The sequence below is a fragment of the Nylanderia fulva genome, unplaced genomic scaffold (assembly GCF_048542155.1).
Source record: "Nylanderia fulva isolate GAGA-0341 unplaced genomic scaffold, ASM4854215v1 Scaffold27, whole genome shotgun sequence".
Lineage (NCBI taxonomy): Eukaryota > Metazoa > Arthropoda > Insecta > Hymenoptera > Formicidae > Nylanderia > Nylanderia fulva.
In genome coordinates this window covers 868,342-888,178 of record NW_028190336.1, presented here as the reverse complement: position 1 = coordinate 888,178, position 19,837 = coordinate 868,342, and the positions used below count along the sequence as shown (strand labels likewise).

At 36.2% G+C, this 19,837-nt stretch overlaps 3 protein-coding genes across 12 annotated transcripts in view; 1 reads left to right on the top strand and 2 right to left on the bottom strand.

Annotated features, from left to right (window-relative positions):
• Positions 1–660: 660 nt before the first annotated feature.
• On the bottom strand, positions 661–2,457 carry Rsph9 (Radial spoke head protein 9). Its single transcript, XM_029303608.2, has 4 exons — positions 2,202–2,457; positions 1,800–1,965; positions 1,330–1,618; positions 661–1,163 (listed from the first exon to the last, which is right to left on the bottom strand). The coding sequence occupies exons 1-4, from the start codon at positions 2,426–2,428 to the stop codon at positions 1,003–1,005; spliced, it is 843 nt and encodes a 280-aa protein (XP_029159441.1). The 5' UTR covers positions 2,429–2,457; the 3' UTR covers positions 661–1,002.
• On the top strand, positions 2,387–11,373 carry LOC114931525 (ankyrin repeat domain-containing protein 49). 4 transcript variants are annotated; one of them, XM_085483845.1, is made up of 4 exons: positions 2,387–2,450; positions 2,618–2,830; positions 2,991–3,151; positions 3,243–5,628. In XM_085483845.1, the coding sequence occupies exons 2-4, from the start codon at positions 2,686–2,688 to the stop codon at positions 3,576–3,578; spliced, it is 642 nt and encodes a 213-aa protein (XP_085339971.1). In that variant the 5' UTR covers positions 2,387–2,450; positions 2,618–2,685; the 3' UTR covers positions 3,579–5,628. The 4 variants fall into 4 exon arrangements, with proteins under 4 accessions (XP_085339971.1, XP_029159442.2, XP_085339972.1 ...); XM_085483846.1 differs by lacking the exon at positions 2,387–2,450 and adding an exon at positions 5,939–11,373 and having other exon boundaries at positions 2,528–2,830; positions 3,243–3,407; XM_085483847.1 differs by lacking the exon at positions 2,387–2,450 and having other exon boundaries at positions 2,534–2,830; positions 3,243–3,407; positions 3,481–3,621.
• Positions 3,086–19,837, bottom strand: part of mv (lysosomal-trafficking regulator mauve) — a 21,719-nt gene continuing 4,967 nt past the window's right edge. For 6 of the 7 annotated variants that reach the window (XM_085483834.1, XM_085483835.1, XM_085483833.1 and 3 more), the window contains 34 exons: positions 19,263–19,507; positions 18,050–18,135; positions 14,703–17,452; positions 14,556–14,621; positions 14,092–14,246; positions 13,752–13,993; positions 13,508–13,677; positions 12,919–13,431; positions 12,684–12,788; positions 12,305–12,614; positions 12,065–12,222; positions 11,740–11,961; positions 11,471–11,667; positions 10,915–11,364; positions 10,504–10,830; positions 10,304–10,423; positions 10,027–10,227; positions 9,673–9,933; positions 9,207–9,594; positions 8,704–9,137; positions 8,379–8,611; positions 7,970–8,304; positions 7,601–7,824; positions 7,111–7,517; positions 6,971–7,037; positions 6,732–6,876; positions 6,514–6,654; positions 6,233–6,450; positions 5,906–6,083; positions 5,637–5,801; positions 5,401–5,537; positions 4,998–5,236; positions 4,644–4,922; positions 3,086–4,577 (listed from right to left, as the gene is read on the bottom strand). In XM_085483834.1, coding sequence (XP_085339960.1) covers positions 4,376–4,577; positions 4,644–4,922; positions 4,998–5,236; positions 5,401–5,537; positions 5,637–5,801; positions 5,906–6,083; positions 6,233–6,450; positions 6,514–6,654; positions 6,732–6,876; positions 6,971–7,037; positions 7,111–7,517; positions 7,601–7,824; positions 7,970–8,304; positions 8,379–8,611; positions 8,704–9,137; positions 9,207–9,594; positions 9,673–9,933; positions 10,027–10,227; positions 10,304–10,423; positions 10,504–10,830; positions 10,915–11,364; positions 11,471–11,667; positions 11,740–11,961; positions 12,065–12,222; positions 12,305–12,614; positions 12,684–12,788; positions 12,919–13,431; positions 13,508–13,677; positions 13,752–13,993; positions 14,092–14,246; positions 14,556–14,621; positions 14,703–17,452; positions 18,050–18,135; positions 19,263–19,507 — 10,370 coding nt within the window. In that variant the 3' untranslated portion in view covers positions 3,086–4,375. The remainder of the gene's footprint in view (positions 4,578–4,643; positions 4,923–4,997; positions 5,237–5,400; positions 5,538–5,636; positions 5,802–5,905; positions 6,084–6,232; positions 6,451–6,513; positions 6,655–6,731; positions 6,877–6,970; positions 7,038–7,110; positions 7,518–7,600; positions 7,825–7,969; positions 8,305–8,378; positions 8,612–8,703; positions 9,138–9,206; positions 9,595–9,672; positions 9,934–10,026; positions 10,228–10,303; positions 10,424–10,503; positions 10,831–10,914; positions 11,365–11,470; positions 11,668–11,739; positions 11,962–12,064; positions 12,223–12,304; positions 12,615–12,683; positions 12,789–12,918; positions 13,432–13,507; positions 13,678–13,751; positions 13,994–14,091; positions 14,247–14,555; positions 14,622–14,702; positions 17,453–18,049; positions 18,136–19,262; positions 19,508–19,837) is intronic. The other variant, XM_085483839.1, reaches the window with a different exon arrangement.

The following is a 19,837-nucleotide window of genomic DNA, read 5'->3' as shown; positions in this document are numbered from 1 at the left end:
TGATATTTTGTATACATAATTTTATATTACACATTCACTTCTCTCGTTCTCTGAATCTTTTCCGCCTTCTCTTTTTTTTATTATTGAAATGCGTTTTGATATGTCCCAATATCTATCTATTTTTTTTATTGTTGTCAAAATATGATTGTGCTAAAGTGGTTATTATATATATAATATTTGAAAAATCTAATTAGAATGTCGTGTCCAATGATGAAATTTATTATTCAGGCTGTAATACCTGATTCAATTATTTCATTTCCTTTTACGAGTAACATATAATAGTAGTAATGAAAGAGGGAAAGAGAGACTTACGTACCGTCATCAGAGATATCCCGCAAATTTCTGGGACACCTCGTTTCCTCGCGACTCGAACTCGATTTTTTTCACGTCCCGGCTTTTACTTCGTAGAATCCTGAATTTCACCGCGACGCGAGAATGCACAAGTTCCGCAGGAAGCACGAAATTTAACGTTGTCGCAAATTTAAAAGTTGTCGAGCGGACGCGAAATGCGGACAATGGATTTTTTCGTGACGGGAACCGGACGTTAAGAACAATGGCGTGAAATTATTTCGTCGCACACATATCGATTACTCGTTCGACCGAACACGTATGTATCGTTCGCGCATTTCGCAGAATACTTCGCACATTGTAGGTGGACAATTTCATGCGTGTTCACGCTCGATACGTTTGAAACGTATCATATGCTTTTATTAACTTCATGGTTGAACTTATTTAAATTTAAATTACTTATCACTATATATAAATATATATAGCATAGCAATATTTATTATTATGCAATATCGCGCATAACAATTTTTACTTTTGCATAATAATCTTGTTTTAGTACACGAATAAAAAAATTATGCATAAGTAAAAATTGCAAAAAAATTACTTATCACTATAACATCACAATATCTGTTTATTATTATGTAATATCTCGTATAGCAATTTTTACTTTTTTGCAATTTTTACTTTTGAATAATAACTTCTTTTTTTGTATTATTAATACATGAATGGAAGATCTAAATTTTTCTTTCCATACCCAACATATAAAAATCCATAATGTGGCGAATTCAACTTATGAAAGAAGGTCATTCCATGCCAATATAGACTGTGCAAAATGACCAGACGACCACCCATGAGAAATTGCATATCCCAACATTCTGAAAATAAATAAATAGATATATATTTTTAAAAAGACATGCTATACATATACATAAAACTCTGTGATCATAAAATAACGTCGTCACATTTTTCTTGCAATTAATTTAATTTAATTAATTAAATTCTTAACTCTATCGCTACTTGTCTGTATATAAAGCGATATACCTCGAGGAACGTCCATGTCTATGCTGTCCAGGAAGTCTAATGCATAATTATAATCAGGCCGAGACAGTAAATTGGTATTCCATTTCTCTTTCGGCATCCAAGCGTGCAAGTAGGACTTGAGATGACAAGCATCCGAAGAGCGGAGACCTTCAAAGCTCGGATTCTCGATCACGTCGCCATCCGGACATTTGAACCAAGCCCCACGTGGAATTATCGCTGCGTCTTCAGTGATAGATTCCACAACAGCTGCGAGACGATTTTCTTCTTTCAGCTCCTTTGGCACAGGACCCTGCATTCACAGTATTTTCTTTACATTGTTTATTACATAAATTTCTTGATCATTATAAAGCTATACTTAATATGTTCTTTGAGTTAAATTAATTGAATTATTTAATTTTAGCAATTTCTTGAAGTTGAGTGGATTTTTTGGGGGAAAAAAATTGAAGGAACATCCTCTAATTGTTGATTACATCGTAATAAGCTTTGGGATCCTCATCTGGTGGAAATGGTGGGTTGACATTATAAACATTTGTGACAATGGATGGATCACCATCGAATCTGTTGACCGCCAAAGGACTCAGAAAACGTCCACACTTTGTTGCTTTTGGCAGCAACAACCAGTTTATGCCATCTGTGCTATATAAAAGAACAGAAATAGTTAAGTTTTCATTTAATTATAAATTGATCCAAAGATAATATAAGTATCAAAATTAAAGAGAAAAGTTGAGACAACATTTTTTAGTAATTAGTTTTATATAATTAAAATATGCATTTAATTTTAAATATTACATACATATCCAATTTTCTATAAAAATTGCATTTTAATATACTTAAATTTTACTTTAAAAACTTGAAAATTAAATTAAATTTACCTATAATAATATACTCTGCCATTCATGCAATCCTTTTCATAGCCGAATGCAATATGATAATCATTTTGTAATCCATTAATTCTACCCCAATAATAACATTTTCGGAAATGATTTTCTGTTTGCAAAATAAGCAACGAATTTTGCAGCAGCTGCGAATTCTCAGTACTTATACAAATACCAGCACAACCTAGAACATCCAAAGTTTCCAATAATTTCAAACAGTCCATTTTGCGCAAACTTATGATAATTGTAATAAATTAAAAGTATAGACAAAAATATATTTCTTTTTTTTTATATTTCCTATGTCTATGATTAAAAGCCATAAAAGCTAGAAGCTCGAATATTCTTTTCTCAAATGTTACCTTTCTCATATGTTTACCCTCGTATAACTTAAAATGTGTCAAATGTTTTGACAGTACACGTGATACGCATTATACGTCGAGAGATAAATTTGCGTCGATTAACTGGAGTTCGACAACGAAACATGTCTTCAGAAGAGGAGGGCGATGAATTGCAAGACTTGGAGGCGATACGAGATAAGATGCTTAGCACACCACGTAGTGAACGTATGCAAGTGAGCGCCTGGGAAGATGACGACGATGGTGTAATAGCAGAGCGTAATGCAAAAGGTTATAATTTCTGACAAGTATTTCTATATCGCGTTGAGAGATCAGTTATTTTTGTAAGAATGTTAAAATGGAAAAAATAAAATGCACTTTTACAATCTCCAATTTTTTATGAAAATTGTCCAGTTATGTCAAATTTATAATAATGTTGTATTTCTTTTAGAACCTGATGCGAAGGCTATGTTGAGTGCTGCTGAGGAGGGAAATCTAGAAAAAATTAAGGAATTAGTGCAAAAGAACAGCCTTTTGTTAGAATGCACTGATAAGGATGGCTATACTCCACTTCATAGAGCGTGTTACAGCAATAATATAGAAGTAGTTAAGGTAAAAATAGAAGAACTTGTTCTATTCTTTAATATTCATAAAAACTAGTTTAAACAGTATACGTTATAATCTTATTATTATTTCTCAACAGTATCTACTAGAAGCGGGAGCAAAAATAGATGCTAAAACTCAGGATGAATGGCAGCCTTTGCACTCTGCATGCTGTTGGAATAACACGGAATGCGCTGAAACATTGATTGCAAATGGAGCAGATATAAATGCCAAAAGTAAAGGGGATCAAACACCTTTACATCTGGTATGTGCTAGTTCTCATAACTCCCCTGCTCTTCAGCTTCTTCTATTACATGCAGATATAAATCCTTATATAGTAAACTCAAGTGGTGATACTGCAGATCAAATTGCAAGAAGGACAACAAAATATTATCCAATATTTGAAATAATTGAACCTTGCCTTAATGAAATTTGAAATAAATAGTTATATATTAAGTAAATACATTAGATAAATAAAATCAGTTTTAATGCATTAAAAACAAACCTATATATATATAACATTTTTGACATATGTAGCAGTAGTTATTTACAAAATTCCTAAGTCTGATCACAATGCTGATTGAACGAGTATTTATATATATATATATATACATAGTTTATATACAAATATTTTGACATATACATATATATGTATATATATGTCAAAAATATTTGCAAAAATTCCTAAAAAAATAATTTCTATAAACATGTTCTTTAATTTATTACTCCAACGTTACTTTATAAAAATTTATATACATAAATTATAATAAAAACAAAAAGCGAAACATATAATCTATATGAATATAATATATGTATATATATGGTACAATATAAAAATATATAAAAATATAATGATTCATACTAGGTATAACTAGGGATCTAATCATTGTATTAATAATCGAAGAATCAATAAGATAATACTTCGGTACATCATTCATTTTGCTTTCAATACATGTCATGATCATGACTAAAAGTAAAAAAGATTCAAGAGTGTAATTAACTAATTGAAAATTAACTCTTAAATAATAACGCAAAAATAATCTATTAAATAATATTGAAAACAATAAAGAAAACAAAACAGATAAGAAAAACGTAATAAACGTAATATAGAAAATAACATCACTTTTATGCTTCCAATCTAATTCTCTTTCTTTATACACAAGCTTTCTTCTCAGTTCATACGACATTTGTCTTTATATCAGGTTTAGATTGTTTGGACGATGATTGTACAGGTCAGAATGACGTTAAATTGACGAATTTCGGAGTACCGTTACTGAGCCGCTTAGATCCTTCCCAAATTAGAACAGTAGAGTCCTCCGTGACCGCGTATAAATGATGCTGATCCAGGGACCATACAACAGCAATTATTGCACAACTATCTTTCACGTTATTCGAAATTTCTCTGACTAACTGCAGATCCCAACTGCTCCATAATCTGCATTCGAAAACACTTTTATTTGTTGTTCATAGATTTAACAAATTGCAATACCTATATACATACCTTATTATTCCATTGTCTAAACCAGTTGCAATAACATTGACAGAAATACCTTCCGGTGCACTGCTATAACAAAGTGCTGTTACACGTCTTTTGGATAAGATAGAGCCTATACTTTTCGCATTTATAGTGTAAACTCTTAATTCAGATCGATCGGCGCTTACGTTGTCCTCTGACCTAGGAATCTCGTAAGTAACTGCTACATCACCAAGTGTTTCGCTGATACACAAGAGATGTATTGTATAACCTTGATCGTAGACTATTGACCTCACATACATTAGACTGTTTCAAAACAAAGAATATTTGAAAAAAATGAATTACTAAACATAACAAAAAATTTATTTTTATATTGTGTACCTGTTTAAATCCCAAATAACGATGACTCCATTAGCATCTCCAGAGCAAGCGATACTAAACGCACGTGATAAAGCTATTGTTGTCACTCGACTTCTATGGGCTAAAAGTATTATTGCGGGTGCTAAATTGAATTCGATTTTGCCTGTAATTCCGATAGTATATGTATGCACTGTAATTCTGCCTGATAAATGTCCAATCCAGAGTTGTCCACAATCTGGAGTAGATCCTAATGTCGTGATCTAAATAGTAATTAAGTAATTTGCAATTACTTCATTTAACATTTTATTTTCGAAATAACTTAAATAATGTTATATATAAACTCGCGTTTTCTCTTTGTTTTATTATTTAATTCTTAAAGAAGGAGATCTTAAGCTTATTATGATATATGTATTAAAATACTTACGGGATCGAGGCCTAAGGATTTAATTAAAGGTCTCGGTGGTTGTTCCTTTTTACATTTTAATCGAGCAATTCCATCTGTTCCGCTCCATGATGCCAATGCAGCACCCAAGACAGACATGCCGCTTAACATACTACCACCTGTAGCAAAGAGATTTATGAAATATCATACTATGTAAAACTTCGCGAATTGTATAAAAAGCGCAATAATATACAAAAATTGCAATATAAATCAATGACCTTTCTCTTTAGTGTAAGTCAGGAGAAGTGTCGTATAATTAGGCAATCCAAAAACATCACCGGTTGCTAGAGGAATTAAAGATGCTAATGGAGTTTTGTGCTTCAGGTTCCAGCATAATACGGGCTTATTGCCGGGCGCGCCTACATAGTTTCCCCATTTTATACCTGCAATTATATCAGACATTCGTTAAATAAATTTAATATATAATTTTATGTAATTCGGTGTTTGTGATAATAGTAGATAGTCTAAATCAACAAAAAAAATTTACCACTGACTCCTTCGATAACGTGTGTCTGATTAGGAAGCGTTACATTGCCAAGATTTTGAATCAATGGATGAGGAGCTCTAAATAACTGCGCAGGCGTTTGACCATAAGTTCGTATCATCGTGTCCCAAGCTTGACGTTCTAAAGGATCAGCTATTTGTTCCACGTCAAAGTAATAAGTCTAAATACAAAAAATGAATTATTGATACTCATTCACTTATTAATATATTTATATATATAAATATATAATAAATAAAATATTATATATAAAAAATATTATATAAAGAGAGAGCGAATAAATTCTGTTGTAATGACGTAGAACCAACGTACAGCAGGATGAAAGACATTTAAAGCCTCTACCGCTGGTTTTCCCGTTTGTCTAAATCCAAAAACGAGATCGATCCAGTATGGTAATACTTCTCTCACGATGTCTGATTCCAATGCAGCTCTATGCGCCAATATAAATAGACGCGGGTCGCCACCGCACCATTTCGGCAATTCGACGTCTCCAACTTTGTTACCATTTTGTCGAACACCAAAATTAAATCCTACAATACAAAAAAAGTATTTGCAAATGTATTCGCATTACTTTTTATTTTATTCTAATTTACCTTCAAAATTTAATAAAAATTCAGGTAAATAGAAAAATTCCGGTATTAATTCCTTCACATCTGTTGTGGAATCGCAACTAGTTAATCTCCATGTGGTAGCTATTGCATGGAATGTTCGATCAGGAATATCAAAACTATTATCTGCAAATAAACATAATTTTAATGAGGATAAATTTTATTTATATTATCATAAAAAAAAGAATAGTTTTAATAATTACCTTGATAACATAGGAACATACTAGTGAACGGTGGAAGCCGTACCAAGAAATGCAACACCGTACCAGAATTACTATAATGAGATCCGTAATGAAATGGTATTTTATTTAAGGCGATTGGATTTGTTCCTTCTGTTTGCTTCAAATACTGTATCAAGATATAGTCATTAATGTCTTTAGAAAAATATCAAATATATAATTATATAATGATAACGTGTAATTATTTTTAAAAATCTGCTTACATTATAATTATTTATAAAATGTTGTTCGTTCTTTTTATCTTGCACAGCCATAGGTCGTTTGAAATTTCTATAATACAAATACATTAGTGTATTCAAGAAAATTATCAATCAATATTCCATATATCTTTCATATTATTTACCGATAAATTTTTGGATTGTTCAAATCAATCTTATCGCTGATATAATCTGCCAAGACAAACGGAAACACGGGATACTGCATCAAGTCGTTATACGAACGACCCGCCAGTTTGTTCAAGCAAATAATGTATTCCCAATTAGTGAGCGCACCGCTTCTCCACAAGGCTAGAGCCTCTCCCAAATCATCACCGGGGATTCGCCTGGGCAAATTGCAAGCAGATAACTCGGTCGCAAATTCATCCCTGTCCTCGGACGAATTGAAAGCCAATAAGTACGTTCTACCGTTAATGAGAAAGATCTCGATGGCTCTCTCTTGCAACTGATATCTTCTTCTATGCAATTCGCGAATGTCTTCAAGACGCCAAGCAGTACCACCGGTTATTGCCAAATCAAAACCACCCAGTGCTATCTACAATTAATAATATGGTTAAATGAAAAAAAATAATGGTTGATTATAATTATACAAGAGACACTAGGAGAAAAATTGCTTACATCCGTATGTAACGGAACATCAGGATTATCAGGAACAAAATACACGCATGTCTCGCCAATGAGAACTTCTCCCGCTAATTCGGCTCTAGGTGTAACGACTTTCGCTTGAGACATCTTACGTATTTTTTCGCTTGTGTGTAATCGTTCAATCAAAGCCGCAGTATTAGCATCTTCATGAATACTCGTGAATAAATACGACAACGGCATTTCGATATTGGAAGAGTCTACAAAATATAAAACTATAAAGATTAATCACGAGAATTTCTTCAATGTATTACTGACATCAACAAAAGAAATGGCAAAAAATGCTGTTAAGATAAATTATTTGTTTGATTTATTCCTTACATACCTTGATTATTCTTTACATACCTAAATTATCTTGATGTTCAGGCAAGAAAAATCTTTTATCAATATTCAAGTGACATCTCTGAAGCCTGATTCTGACTCTTGCAGGACCTTCAGTCGGATCCAATTCCCAATTTTTCGGATAACTGTCAGAAAAGTGCCACGGCGCCCGTTCATGTGTTAATCGTTTGGCTATATCTCTCCACCTAGCCACTGTCTGAGCCTCTAATGCTCGCATATGTTTAAACTGTTCCATCGAAACCTTGCGCTCACGATTTTGTTCTTCCACAACCGAACGTGTTATATTCATAGCGCTTTCGATTAATTGTTTTGCCAACGCATCGAATCTCTTGCCGATTCTATCACAAAATTATATATTATTCTACGTTAACTTCTCGAAAAAAACATACATTGATCTTACACAGGTATTTACCTTAGAACTGCAGGATAATTATCTAAACAAATTTCCTCATCTAAGACTAAATCTCGACGCAACAAAGCTAATTCGTCGTTCCACACTTCTGAATTAGCTTGCTCTATCCCTTTCGCGAGATTCCATACGCGCAGAGCTTCTCTCAGCTCTACGCACACTCTGGCATCGGCACTGGGCATCTCGTCCAGTTTTTGCAGCAAGTCCCAAAAAAATACGGTAAATTTTTGTTCCATCTAGACATAATAATATTCCAGATGATATAAAATTTCGCGTCCTAATGTGTAAAGTATAAATATTAGTTGTCCTAATTAATTAACACAGATACCTGTGGATGAACCTCCAAAATGCACGATAGAATTTCGCGAGCTCTTGGTTCTTCCATCAGAGATCTGACGGCGTACATTCTCGTACTGGTACTCTGATGCGGCTCCAGCAGCCATATCATAATTTTAGCTGTATATTTTCTCAACGCTGGTCTAATGGAAAATGTATTGCTCCAATTATTTTTCTTTTCTAACGGATTGCACAAACCATGCAAAAGGATGGAAAATAGCCTCTTCGTTAGTTGCAATTCGTTAACAGATGATGACATATCGGCCGCAGTTATAAAGTCAACTGCACGTGTCACGATAATGCGAAAACGATCGTTCAATTCTCCTTTACTGGGTTCGCGTAGTATCGGAGGCGAGCTCGCATGGAAGCTACCATAGCTGGAGGAATGGGATCCATGATCGCTCTGCTCGCTGGACGTCGTAAGAACTGGAAAAATGTTCTTATGTGAATATCGAATGCGAGTGTTTACAACTTTTGTGCACACCATAATATTACCTGAAGTGAAATAAGATGCCGACGCCAAATACGAAGTCGTGCTACGTAGACGGAATCCCGAGGGATTCGACATTTTCGTCACGAGTGCGTCCAACTCTCCGTCAAACAACGCGACTTGTGCGTCTCTCACGATCGTACGAATCGAACTCGCACGGCATCGTAACTTTTCCGATATTTCCATGTAATCAAGTATCACGTGTAGATCTAATATCGCTTGTATTTGATGGCTGCCAGGTAATTCTAGAAGCTTAGTCGCGATTGTCACGAACAGCACGTGGATATCTCGATGAAGAGACATCGAGTTGCCTTTATGCGCGACTCCGACCAAGCCTTGCACCAATGATTCGATTAAGCCTTGCTCTAAGAGTACCTTCAGGGTGTTCGTATTCTGAGAAATGATAACAATTAATTCAATTAATTGTATTTGTCAAATCTGCTATCAAGAAAATGAATTCTATTCCCATACCTTTGCTATTACATCAGTTATAAACAATATCAATGGCTTGACTATACTTGAATCAGATATTGAAGCCTTTGCAATTATTGCCATTAACATTGGCATCGCCGCCAAAGTAGGACTTCGTACAGCTAAGTTCTCTAAAGCAATAATCACTGAATCGCTTGTGGGATATAAAGCTATCTGATTTCCTAGATGCATGAAATACTTTTGTTTTATAAACTTGTTGACTTCCTCATCACTAGCACGTTGTAGATAAGTTTGTATCAGCTGAAAAATGTCATGCAAGATATTGATGAAATATTTCATTCCTTTCATGTATCGATACGGAAATTACATCTATTACACTAAGAAATCATTTACCTTGATCAATGCTGTGCGTACGCGATTATCGGGATCATTGGCTAAAACCAACAACAGTTCAGCTCTTAAAACATGCTTCAGCACCGATCCCACTTGACAGTCTGGTAATACTCTTACAGCATCTCTCAATAACAACAAGAGTCCTTCGCAGACTAAACCTTGACAAGCTCTTCTCTCATCCGCATATGTTGATTGTCTTTCCTAAATAATAATGTGCACACGTATAAATGAATAATATATAAAATTATATCATATTTTTTGCTTTTCTGTTACTTACATTGCTTTGTGGAGTAGATCCATCACTAGCTGCAATTCCAGAGTCCTCTCCAGCACTAGTATTATCAGTTAATGGCATGTTTTTACGATCTTTTCTTTTGGGACTTCGAGTCTTTTGAATCTACAAAAACGAACAATTGAATATAATATTTGTGCATTTTTTTTCAATCAATTGTTAGACACGTCTGAAAAAATTCACACCTGTTCATTCGTTAATGCCTTATTCAATTTACTGTTTTCCATCAAGCTCATCGAATCACTAGAAAAAATAGAACCGTTATCGCTTTTTTTCAAATTCGTTTTTTTCTCCGTAAATTGCGGCAACATAAAATAGATATTTTGTCGCGAGTGAGTGACATAAGTTTCTGAGGCTTGATGAACAAGAACCAAATAATCAGTAATGGCGACCAAATGAGCAAACTCCGGTGGTGCGCCCATCAAAGCACGCATCAATTCTACAATTGCGATTCCAGTATTCGAATCTAATACGGCATTTACCTCTTCGTTTATTTCGTACATAAAGTGTTCCTATAAAAGCAATAGATATTATTATAAAATATATACATGCTCTATTGATGTATAATAACGTATTGAATAGAATATTTGATTTACCTTACACAAGGTAAGGATCGTATTCACGATTCCAACTCTGTTTAATTGAGACGCATTGAATTCACGCTGCGAATGTTGATCTCGCAATAAAAGTAGCAGCGTTTGCAGTAACAAATTTAACGTATCGTATTTCGCCCATGCTCTCCACGCGGTAAACGCGGCCTTGATCAATTCTGGATCCGTGATAACAGCCTCGCAATTCTGAGAAACTGGATAGCTACCATTGCCAAGGTCTCTAATGATGATCGAACTGTCGCACGCCGCATCCAGCATCGCCTTCAGGATGTGTCTACCTGCGTGGCACCGAGATGACTCTAGAACGCGAAGAATCAGTAATGTCCCGCCATCCGATCGGTATTGATTCAAGAGTTCTGAATCACTACGAACAAGATGCAAGACTGTGGAGAGGGCCAGAGCTTGTTCCTCTTCGGTAGAATTTAATTCGACTACCTATGCAAAGCAATCGTGAATGTTTAGATGCGTGGAAATGCAATTGACTAATTTTCTTTCTTTTCAAATTATTATTCGAAATATAAATTCTTAAAAAAATACTTACCCTGGCAAAAAGATATAAAAATACTGGTACACCGCCTACTAAGATCGCTGCAGGTATGAGTCCTCGATATTGTTGATTTTCTAAGTAAGTAGATGCAATCGGAGGTATCGATAAAGGCGGTTGCTGTGACACTCTGTTTTCTGGAGCTGAGATAATTCTAAAGCCTGATTGGCCCGGAAAGATATTTCTCGTAATAACTACAAAAATATATTATTATAAATCAATCTACGATATGATTAATGACATATATCGAATGCCGTGTTATTTACCAGCAGGATTAGTGATGGCTTGAGGATATAGATGTACGATGTTGGGATTTTGAGCCTCGTAACTGAGAAGCAAATTATCTTGCAGCTCGCCAAGATGCGAGTTTGTCGCATCCATAACGACATCCCAGTCAATTTTCGATTCTGATATCACTGTCTCAACAGCGTATTTCAAGTAAGTACCACCGTAAGATTTTCGCCGGCTTGAATCGAATTTACCTCCTTCTACAAAATATAAAAATAAAGATTAAAGTATCAAGTGGAAATAAACATTTATATTTAGTCTAATATTTATATTTTGTATAATAATATTGTGTATTATACTAACCATATTTCACTTCACGAATACCATCGTTTAGTGCACCGAATGCTATAAGGGGCGCAAAATCAGGCTTCACCGTGTTTAAGATACAATCCGCCAAGTTGGTGTAATTTGGTCCGAGACTTGCTAAATACAATGCACGTTCCTTCGTGAATACTGGACATCTAGGAATAATAATCAAATTATATGTATATAGGATTCTATACATTATATGTGAATTACTATTTATTCATCTAAATAATGTACCTAAAAACCATTAAATTTCCGAAATACCATGCGCCAATACTGCTCGACCCGATTTGACCTAATAAAATGCACGTGGTACCCGGTTTTCTCATCAATAAACCGTCAAATGGTAACTGGGCATTGACCTCTTTCCAACCGTCTATCCAAAGCGTAACTTCGACTACAGCACTGCGCTTATTCAAGACAGTATCTTTAAAGTTTATGGTCAAGTGATGCCAATGTCCCGAAGGAAGCATGTCATTTATCGAAGTTTCAGAGATCGTTCGATTCATCTTGTCGTCCGGACGAGTGAGTCGTAACATTAATTTATCTAAAAATAATTAAATTTAATCAATAGAAATTTCTATTTGATTCGTGAATTTTAAAAGTAATATCTTACCTGATTTTAGATCAAGCCACATTTCTAGAACCAACGATTCAAAGCCAATGGACATCAAATGTATTATCGACGTTGGTGTGGGTGGCGACACAGAACCCGCTATAACTGACAATACCATGAAAAGATCAAATATCAGATTTCTAAATATATCTCCTCGCATATTAATTAGTAATAAATGACAACATGCACACAATTATAGGAATTTATAAACGTATATAACATGTTTTCTATTAACCTTCCCGATTCCAATTGTCAGAAAGAATACCCCAGTCAGATAGACTCTCATTGTCCGAGTCGAATAACGGAGAAGCGGTATAGGCTGTTGTACGACTGCCAGTTGACATTCCTCTTTCTACCCTTAGCCACATGGAAGCGGAACAACCGTGCAACCATACTGGCCAGGCGAGTTCCGGACCAACGGGTAGACACGTCGCATGTACAGACCACGGACTGCAAATTCCTGCTGCGAGATGTTTCTTTCTAAAATTTTTCACGAGATTCTCAGCTTTCTCCTGATTCTTATGTTGCTCCGTCTTCAGCGATGTTGTTACATCAGTATGCACGGGGAACGATAGGATAAAATTCGGTTGAGGTCGTGCCACTAGCACCAAGTGATACAATGGCTCTAGCAAGGGTAACAACGGTGGTTTGTCTGCTTTGAAGAAAGACAGATATGTAACTAGCTCGGCCGAGGAGATTGACTGTGTCGCCAGCAATGTAAAAACTTCCAACGCAGCGTGTTGCAAATCTGAAAAAAATTCATCGTATAATACTTTAATACTTAATGAATAGATATAAGTTTTAGCACGAGTGCTGAAACTTACCTCGATATCGTGGATCATTATTAGTGAGTATATTTTTAAAGCCGTTCAATATTTTCATAATAGTTCCTGAAGCCGCAAGGGCAGCGCAACTTGAGGCACTTTCTCGACACGTGTTGGCAATCCTTCGCAACCCACTGGTTATTATCGAACTTCTCTCTAAATCTAAACCTCTGTAAAAAAAAATTGCATAAAATAAAGTAATAATAATACGTTAACGTATGTATCTCAAAGCTCGGGACCTTACTGTTCGCTGAAGTGAATTAAAAGATCTATCGCCAAGGAACATAAAGCAGGATGCGCATTAGCGTGACCTCTCGGTTCTACTACAAGTCCAAGAGGACTGCTCTTCTTAGTGACGCTGTTGTTGGAACTCTTTTCAGGTACTTCGACATCCGCTTCGTATCCATCGTCAGCGGTCACGTATTCACCGGTACTGCTATCCTCGGCACTGTAGTCCGATGGATTCTCCAACGACAAAGTTGGTAACTGTAATAAAATAAAAACATGTATCATCGATATACATACAGAAATATTTAAAGTTTATTGATTTTTAACAATTAATAAGATTTAAAAACGACACGTACTCTAGGACGCGGTTGTTGAGATATACTGTTTTCCTGTGCCGGTTTCAGCATAGAGACTTTCAATATCGCATCCACTATCACAGCTATTCCACGACCGAGCTTCATCCCGGTATTCATCAATATTTTCCTTAATTCCATAACTATGTCACAATCATCTGCAGCATACAGAACACTCTCGTTATATATAAAGTCGATAAAAATAATAAAATAGTTTCTATGCGGCAAGTAATAATTTCAAACAAATGAATAATTTCACGTGTATAATCAAGACAATCGCGATTTCAAGAATGACGTTTACCATCTGCGTTCTCTGAATTGTTTTTCTGCCTAGCAAACGCGCGAAACGTCTTTGGATTATAATCCCGCAGCTGCGTGAACGACTGATATACATGTGTTTACCCGCATGTACGTATATTGTATACATATGCTTATTAATCGCATTCATAACATAGACATACACTTACACAACGGAGATATCAGACAACATGTAATCAGGGCCTCGAGGAGCTTATATGCCGATTTACCAGTATCTAAAAGAGCACAATATGTTTATTAATACGTGATCATTCTTTCTAGAATTATCATTCCACAATTATATTGTACGACTGTACCTTCAATACGGTCCGTAGCGAGGCCTATAGTTAACAGCCTGAATAAACGTAGCGATTTCCTGGATACCGGATGAACGGACAACTCGGTGCGAAATTTCGGGCTGCACAAAGCTACACCTGCAGCAGCTCTCCAAGCCACGCTAGCCTGATACAGGCTTAATCTTTCAAACGACACGTTCGGGTCGTCGCACACTTCAACAACTTGTTCTATAAGAGTATAAAGCTTCTCGAATGAATTCGAATTTATTACAATATCAGTCTTATTCTCTAATTGTTCGCGGTGAATATCACTTTCAGGCAGTTGCTGTAGACTTTCAATTGTCATCTCATCAGTTTTTAAATTTTTCACAGGAGACAGATCAACTTTTTGATTGTCAGGACGTGCGTCGGATGTATCTTTGCTCTCGCCTCGCTGATCAGTCTTTTCTTCCTTTCTCGGTAAGCAATTTAATAACTCATTCGTCTCTCTATCGAGAGATTCAAAGAGATACCTAGTTGCGACCGGCATCTCGACGCTTTCTAAATTATCGAATTTCTCACCACGCGTCTTCCAAATCTCTATAGTTACGGTGACTTCCAAAAGAGCATAAACGCTTCTAGTAAACGCCGCATTTTCTATCAATGGTAATATCTCGCGCAGTCCGTTTATTGCCATAAATTTCTCATACATCTGCGCGTTTACGATTAAACACGATATAACAGACATACAGGACTGCAAGAGAAACTTTGCCGTTACATTGCTATTATCGATCGTGTAACATTCTTTAGCGCGCAGAAAAGCTGGATAGAAGACTCTGAGGAGAAGCTGTTCCTTAACGTGAAATCGGGAACCGGATGTAACTTGCAGCAGATGCGTCATGACGACGTAACACAGTTTCGGATCACTAGGACATAGTAAATCGACGTACATCTCCAGAAAATCCCACGAATAATTCGCCGGCCTCACGCAGGTACTGCATACATCTGTTACTGGATAAACGCCTAGCTCTTTGAAGAAAATACGCTCAAGAAATGCTACAGCTGGCGCGTAAGTCGAAAAATTGCGTTTCTTCAAGAAGGCGACGACACTCGAAATGAGTACCTTGGGCGGGAAGCAACAACACGTACCCGCGACGGTGGTGATCCTGATCAATCTCACTTGCAGCTCGCTCGCGAACAGATGAGACTTCTTCAGTAGACTCGTGAGCGTCGCGAATAGCGAGGAGATGCAGCATATCTGTTTATCAGCCACACCAACAGTTAATTGGGAATATGGTACTCCGAGCACGTCCAAATGATGATAACTCTGAATGTTATCAATGCAGGATCTGTGCTTGGTTCTGTGGCACTGCGTGGCGTGCGAGAGATAGCGGCGAACATGCTTCATTCCGCTGATCAGCGCGCCTATCATGTCGATTATCTTCTTGGCGCGTACTATGGATTTTGTCGTATCAACGCTGGGTAAATCGACGATCGCGAATATCGTTCTTTCAACGAGTTTACCGTCCTGACTCTCAATGAAAAGTCGGAACAGTTCAAGGAAATCCGATAGCTTATCGACGTTGCTGCCGCGCTGATGCAACAGGCAATAAAGAAAGGTAACAATTCCGTAAATGGTGGCGAAGATAAACTCCTGCAATAGTGAACCTTCCTCCGGTTCCAACACGTTTACCGGTTTGCCGCAAGCATCCTCCAGCAATCTCAGAGTCATCGGCAACAGGCCATTTTGAATCACCGCCGTGGTAGGTTCGTCGGCTCTCAAAGCGCGTTCTAGAGCCGTCAACATCAACCTGGCGGCCGCCGCTTTCAGAGTGACGCATTCCGTCCCGCTCAAATTATTGCCGTCTATGCCAGATTGTAACGACCACAACGTATCCAGAGCAAATTTCAAAACCTGCACAGCTGGTGTCTGTTCGGCGGGTGTATCGTAGTCACGTGAACCTTGTAGCAGTTGTATGATAAGCAAACTAATCTCGAAGTTACTGATCTTGGCATTCAATACATCCTGGATTCTTTCGTCGATATAATCACGCGATGTTTTTCTCACAGGGCGAGGTGGCAACTCGTACAACTCGGCCTGCCATTTCTGCTCCTCATCGCTTCTGACGATCGACGTAAAGTATTCAAAGTCCATCGGATTCTGACGGATCTTCAGAGTAAGAGAACGTGCTGGATCGATGCCGTCCGTCAGTAACTCAGACTCGCTGCTCGTCGCGTTCTCGGGTGTGTTGCGTCGAGATTTTAGAGTCGACGATTTTATTTGCTTGTTATTCACGGACTGACGGCACTTTGCAACATTGGCGACAGATCGTCTACGAGCGGCTTTTCCGCGTGATGACGCATCACCGTTCTCGTGAGAGATACCCTTAGTGGCTTTGCGTTTCGCGTGCAGAACGATGTCTACCGTGTCGACGATATTGTCGTTGCAGTGAAATTTGACGTACTGGTTGCGTGTTGACGATCCAACGCCGATAGATTCGTTACTTTCAGGCTTTTGCGACATGGTGAACGAGTCAGCTTTCGAAATAGTAGCCTCTAAGAACGCGACTGGATAGAGAGCAACCAGCAATGTAACCAACTCGCGACCGCAAGACAAACCGCGTACACCCAATAGATGCAGTACAGCTAGGTAACGCCATCCGCGATCCTGGACCAAGTACTTTTGTAGACTGACCAGCTCGCTGCCATCGTTCCTCTTTCCGCACAGCTCGTGCACATCCGAGAGTAATTCGTGGGCCACGAGGGAAGACACGCCGCCACCACCAAGCGAACTAAAATTGACACAAGGATATCAATTTGATTTTGACATTTGTTTGTATATTTTTTTACAGGATTACTTAATAATGAAGGTATGCGAGCTATCAGATACGAGTTATCAATGAGAGATATGATGATTATGACACACGTGACTATTATTTTGAACAGCTCACGTACATTAAACACAGAAATAACAATTTGCCTTAACGTTTATCAGAAAGTAATTCACAATATAATCCAAACATAAGAAAAGTCAATGACTTTTTATATTACATACGTGCTTATATATAATCAGCTATTAATCAGATATTTAAAGTATTCGAATAATTTTTAATTGGCTTAAGATAACAGAAAAATAGGATGAAGTACTAAATAAAATATCAAAACAAAACTAGCTTTTGTAAAAAAAAATTTCCATCACAACCGCAAGGGTGTAATCGAATATTCATATTGCGGTTGAGATGAAGACGTTAAAGTCATAAAAATAATCGGATATATACTTTCAGAAAAAAATGTCATCCGATAAACTTTATGAGATTTTATATATGTACATAAATTTGTACATAAATGAATGAGGAAATTAATGTAAAATTACGTAGGGAGATATTCACCAGAAAGACAGAACATCTTTTACGTCTTTGCCTTCCTTAATCTGCGCGAGAAATTCTGCTAGAAATATATCAAGCCACGATGATTTCTGAAACACATGGAGATTAACACTGACAACGTGTATTACTGTCAACATTTCAAAAATATTTTTATATGTATCAAAGAGAGCAGATATCATGTTCGTAAAAATTTTAAAAATAATAAAACCTACAACAACACATATATAACTTGTAGAAACAGTTATGTAGAATTCGAAAACACAATTAGTATTGTCGCTAATTATTTGTAATCCGTAAGTACGAATATTCGTTAATATTTTGTGATACTGGTCGTAAGAAACAACAAGCTACATTAAAATATCGTATCATAAAGAGGAAGACGATTGGATACGTAACCATGCGTTTGAGATAAAAAGAAACAGAGATATTTTGCTCTTTACTTGCCAAAGTTGACGAAGATAATTTGCTTGCATGCGATACACTAATCGACATTTGTGAACATGAAATGAAAAACATAAATGATTAAGTCTTGCAAAATGACATACTTGCAACGCACTTGCTTTTTGCTGGTATTTGCTGATGCAATTTATTATAATAAGAGACATTAGATATTATGAAATTTAAGCACTTTAAATTATCAATATTCTTTGTTGAAATAACATTTGTGTAAAAATTCTTTTAATACGTTTTTAATTTGTTTTATAATATATTTTTTTAATATTTAATGATAAATAATCAGTTTTTTTTTCTATTAGACAAAGTATGAAAAATTCACAAAATTAATTTTGAACAATGAAACAATTTCTTATTGTTGATGATAATAACATAAGCGTGTATAATATATTAAATCAACTTCCTCCTACGAAATATAATATTGACAGACAACGTACAAATAACTTGTAAGGCATCCCTTCCTTTCGTGAGCTGTAATACAGCGGTCTACGGAAATAATCCAATTAAAATGGAAAGCAATAGGCTTCAAACTGCAGTCAGTATTGAATTTAAATAGCAATTTATTATATAGCTATGTAAAATTATATCGTGATGTATATAAAAAAAATTCACGTTAGAATAGATTTATTGTAAATAAACAGCCGAATCTTGCGCTACTAAAATGACACCAAAAATTAATAAAGACACGAAGAAAAAGAAAAGTATAAAGAGGAAGAAATGAATCACAATGAAGAGGAATTAATCTCAAAAATCACGCAAATACCTCATAACTTTGGGGTTCAGCATGGATAAAGTGGTCCCACAAAATTTGCAGTTTATTGACCGACACAGCAGACATCCCTAAACCCCTTGAGTCTTCACGCTCCTTCTCGTCCTCCTCTTCCGGGTCTTCGGTCTTCAAACGCGCATCTTCCTCATAAATCGCCACTTCATCAAGACTCAACCATGGGCACAAAGTATCTTCGCGCTGCTTTTGACGCGCATTCTTCGACCAAGTAACCTGATCATCTGAAATCAAGATTTCTTACATCATGCACAGTAAACACAGATACGCATTGATATGTTGATTGCTATACGTCATCTCGCAACGTCATTTGAAAATTGAAAACTGGGTCTCAGATAATTAGTTTTTCTTTTAACAAGTCGCACGTTTTCGATCAGCAATCGTCAACAAATATACATTGTGAATACGTGATATGCGAATAAGAAATAATATACGTCGAACACTTTATAAAAACTTGAAAACAAAAGACAGTGTCTTAACATTCTCATAGTCAGGAAAAAATACACAATTGCACTAATATATCAATCTAACTGACCGCATCTATTTTTTTTTAT

What these genes read in the sequence shown, in the direction of transcription:
- Rsph9 (XM_029303608.2), bottom strand. Translation starts at nt 2,428, where the DNA reads ATGGACTGTTTGAAATTATTGGAAACTTTGGATGTTCTAGGTTGTGCT. An exon ending in GGCAGAGTATATTATTATAG is followed by an intron (nt 1,966 to 2,201) that starts GTAAATTTAATT and finishes TCTTTTATATAG; the next exon opens with CACAGATGGCATAAACTGGT. An exon ending in AGACATGGACGTTCCTCGAG is followed by an intron (nt 1,164 to 1,329) that starts GTATATCGCTTT and finishes ATTTATTTTCAG; the next exon opens with AATGTTGGGATATGCAATTT.
- LOC114931525 (XM_085483845.1), top strand. Translation starts at nt 2,686, where the DNA reads ATGTCTTCAGAAGAGGAGGGCGATGAATTGCAAGACTTGGAGGCGATA. An exon ending in AGCAGAGCGTAATGCAAAAG is followed by an intron (nt 2,831 to 2,990) that starts GTTATAATTTCT and finishes TATTTCTTTTAG; the next exon opens with AACCTGATGCGAAGGCTATG. An exon ending in ATAATATAGAAGTAGTTAAG is followed by an intron (nt 3,152 to 3,242) that starts GTAAAAATAGAA and finishes ATTTCTCAACAG; the next exon opens with TATCTACTAGAAGCGGGAGC.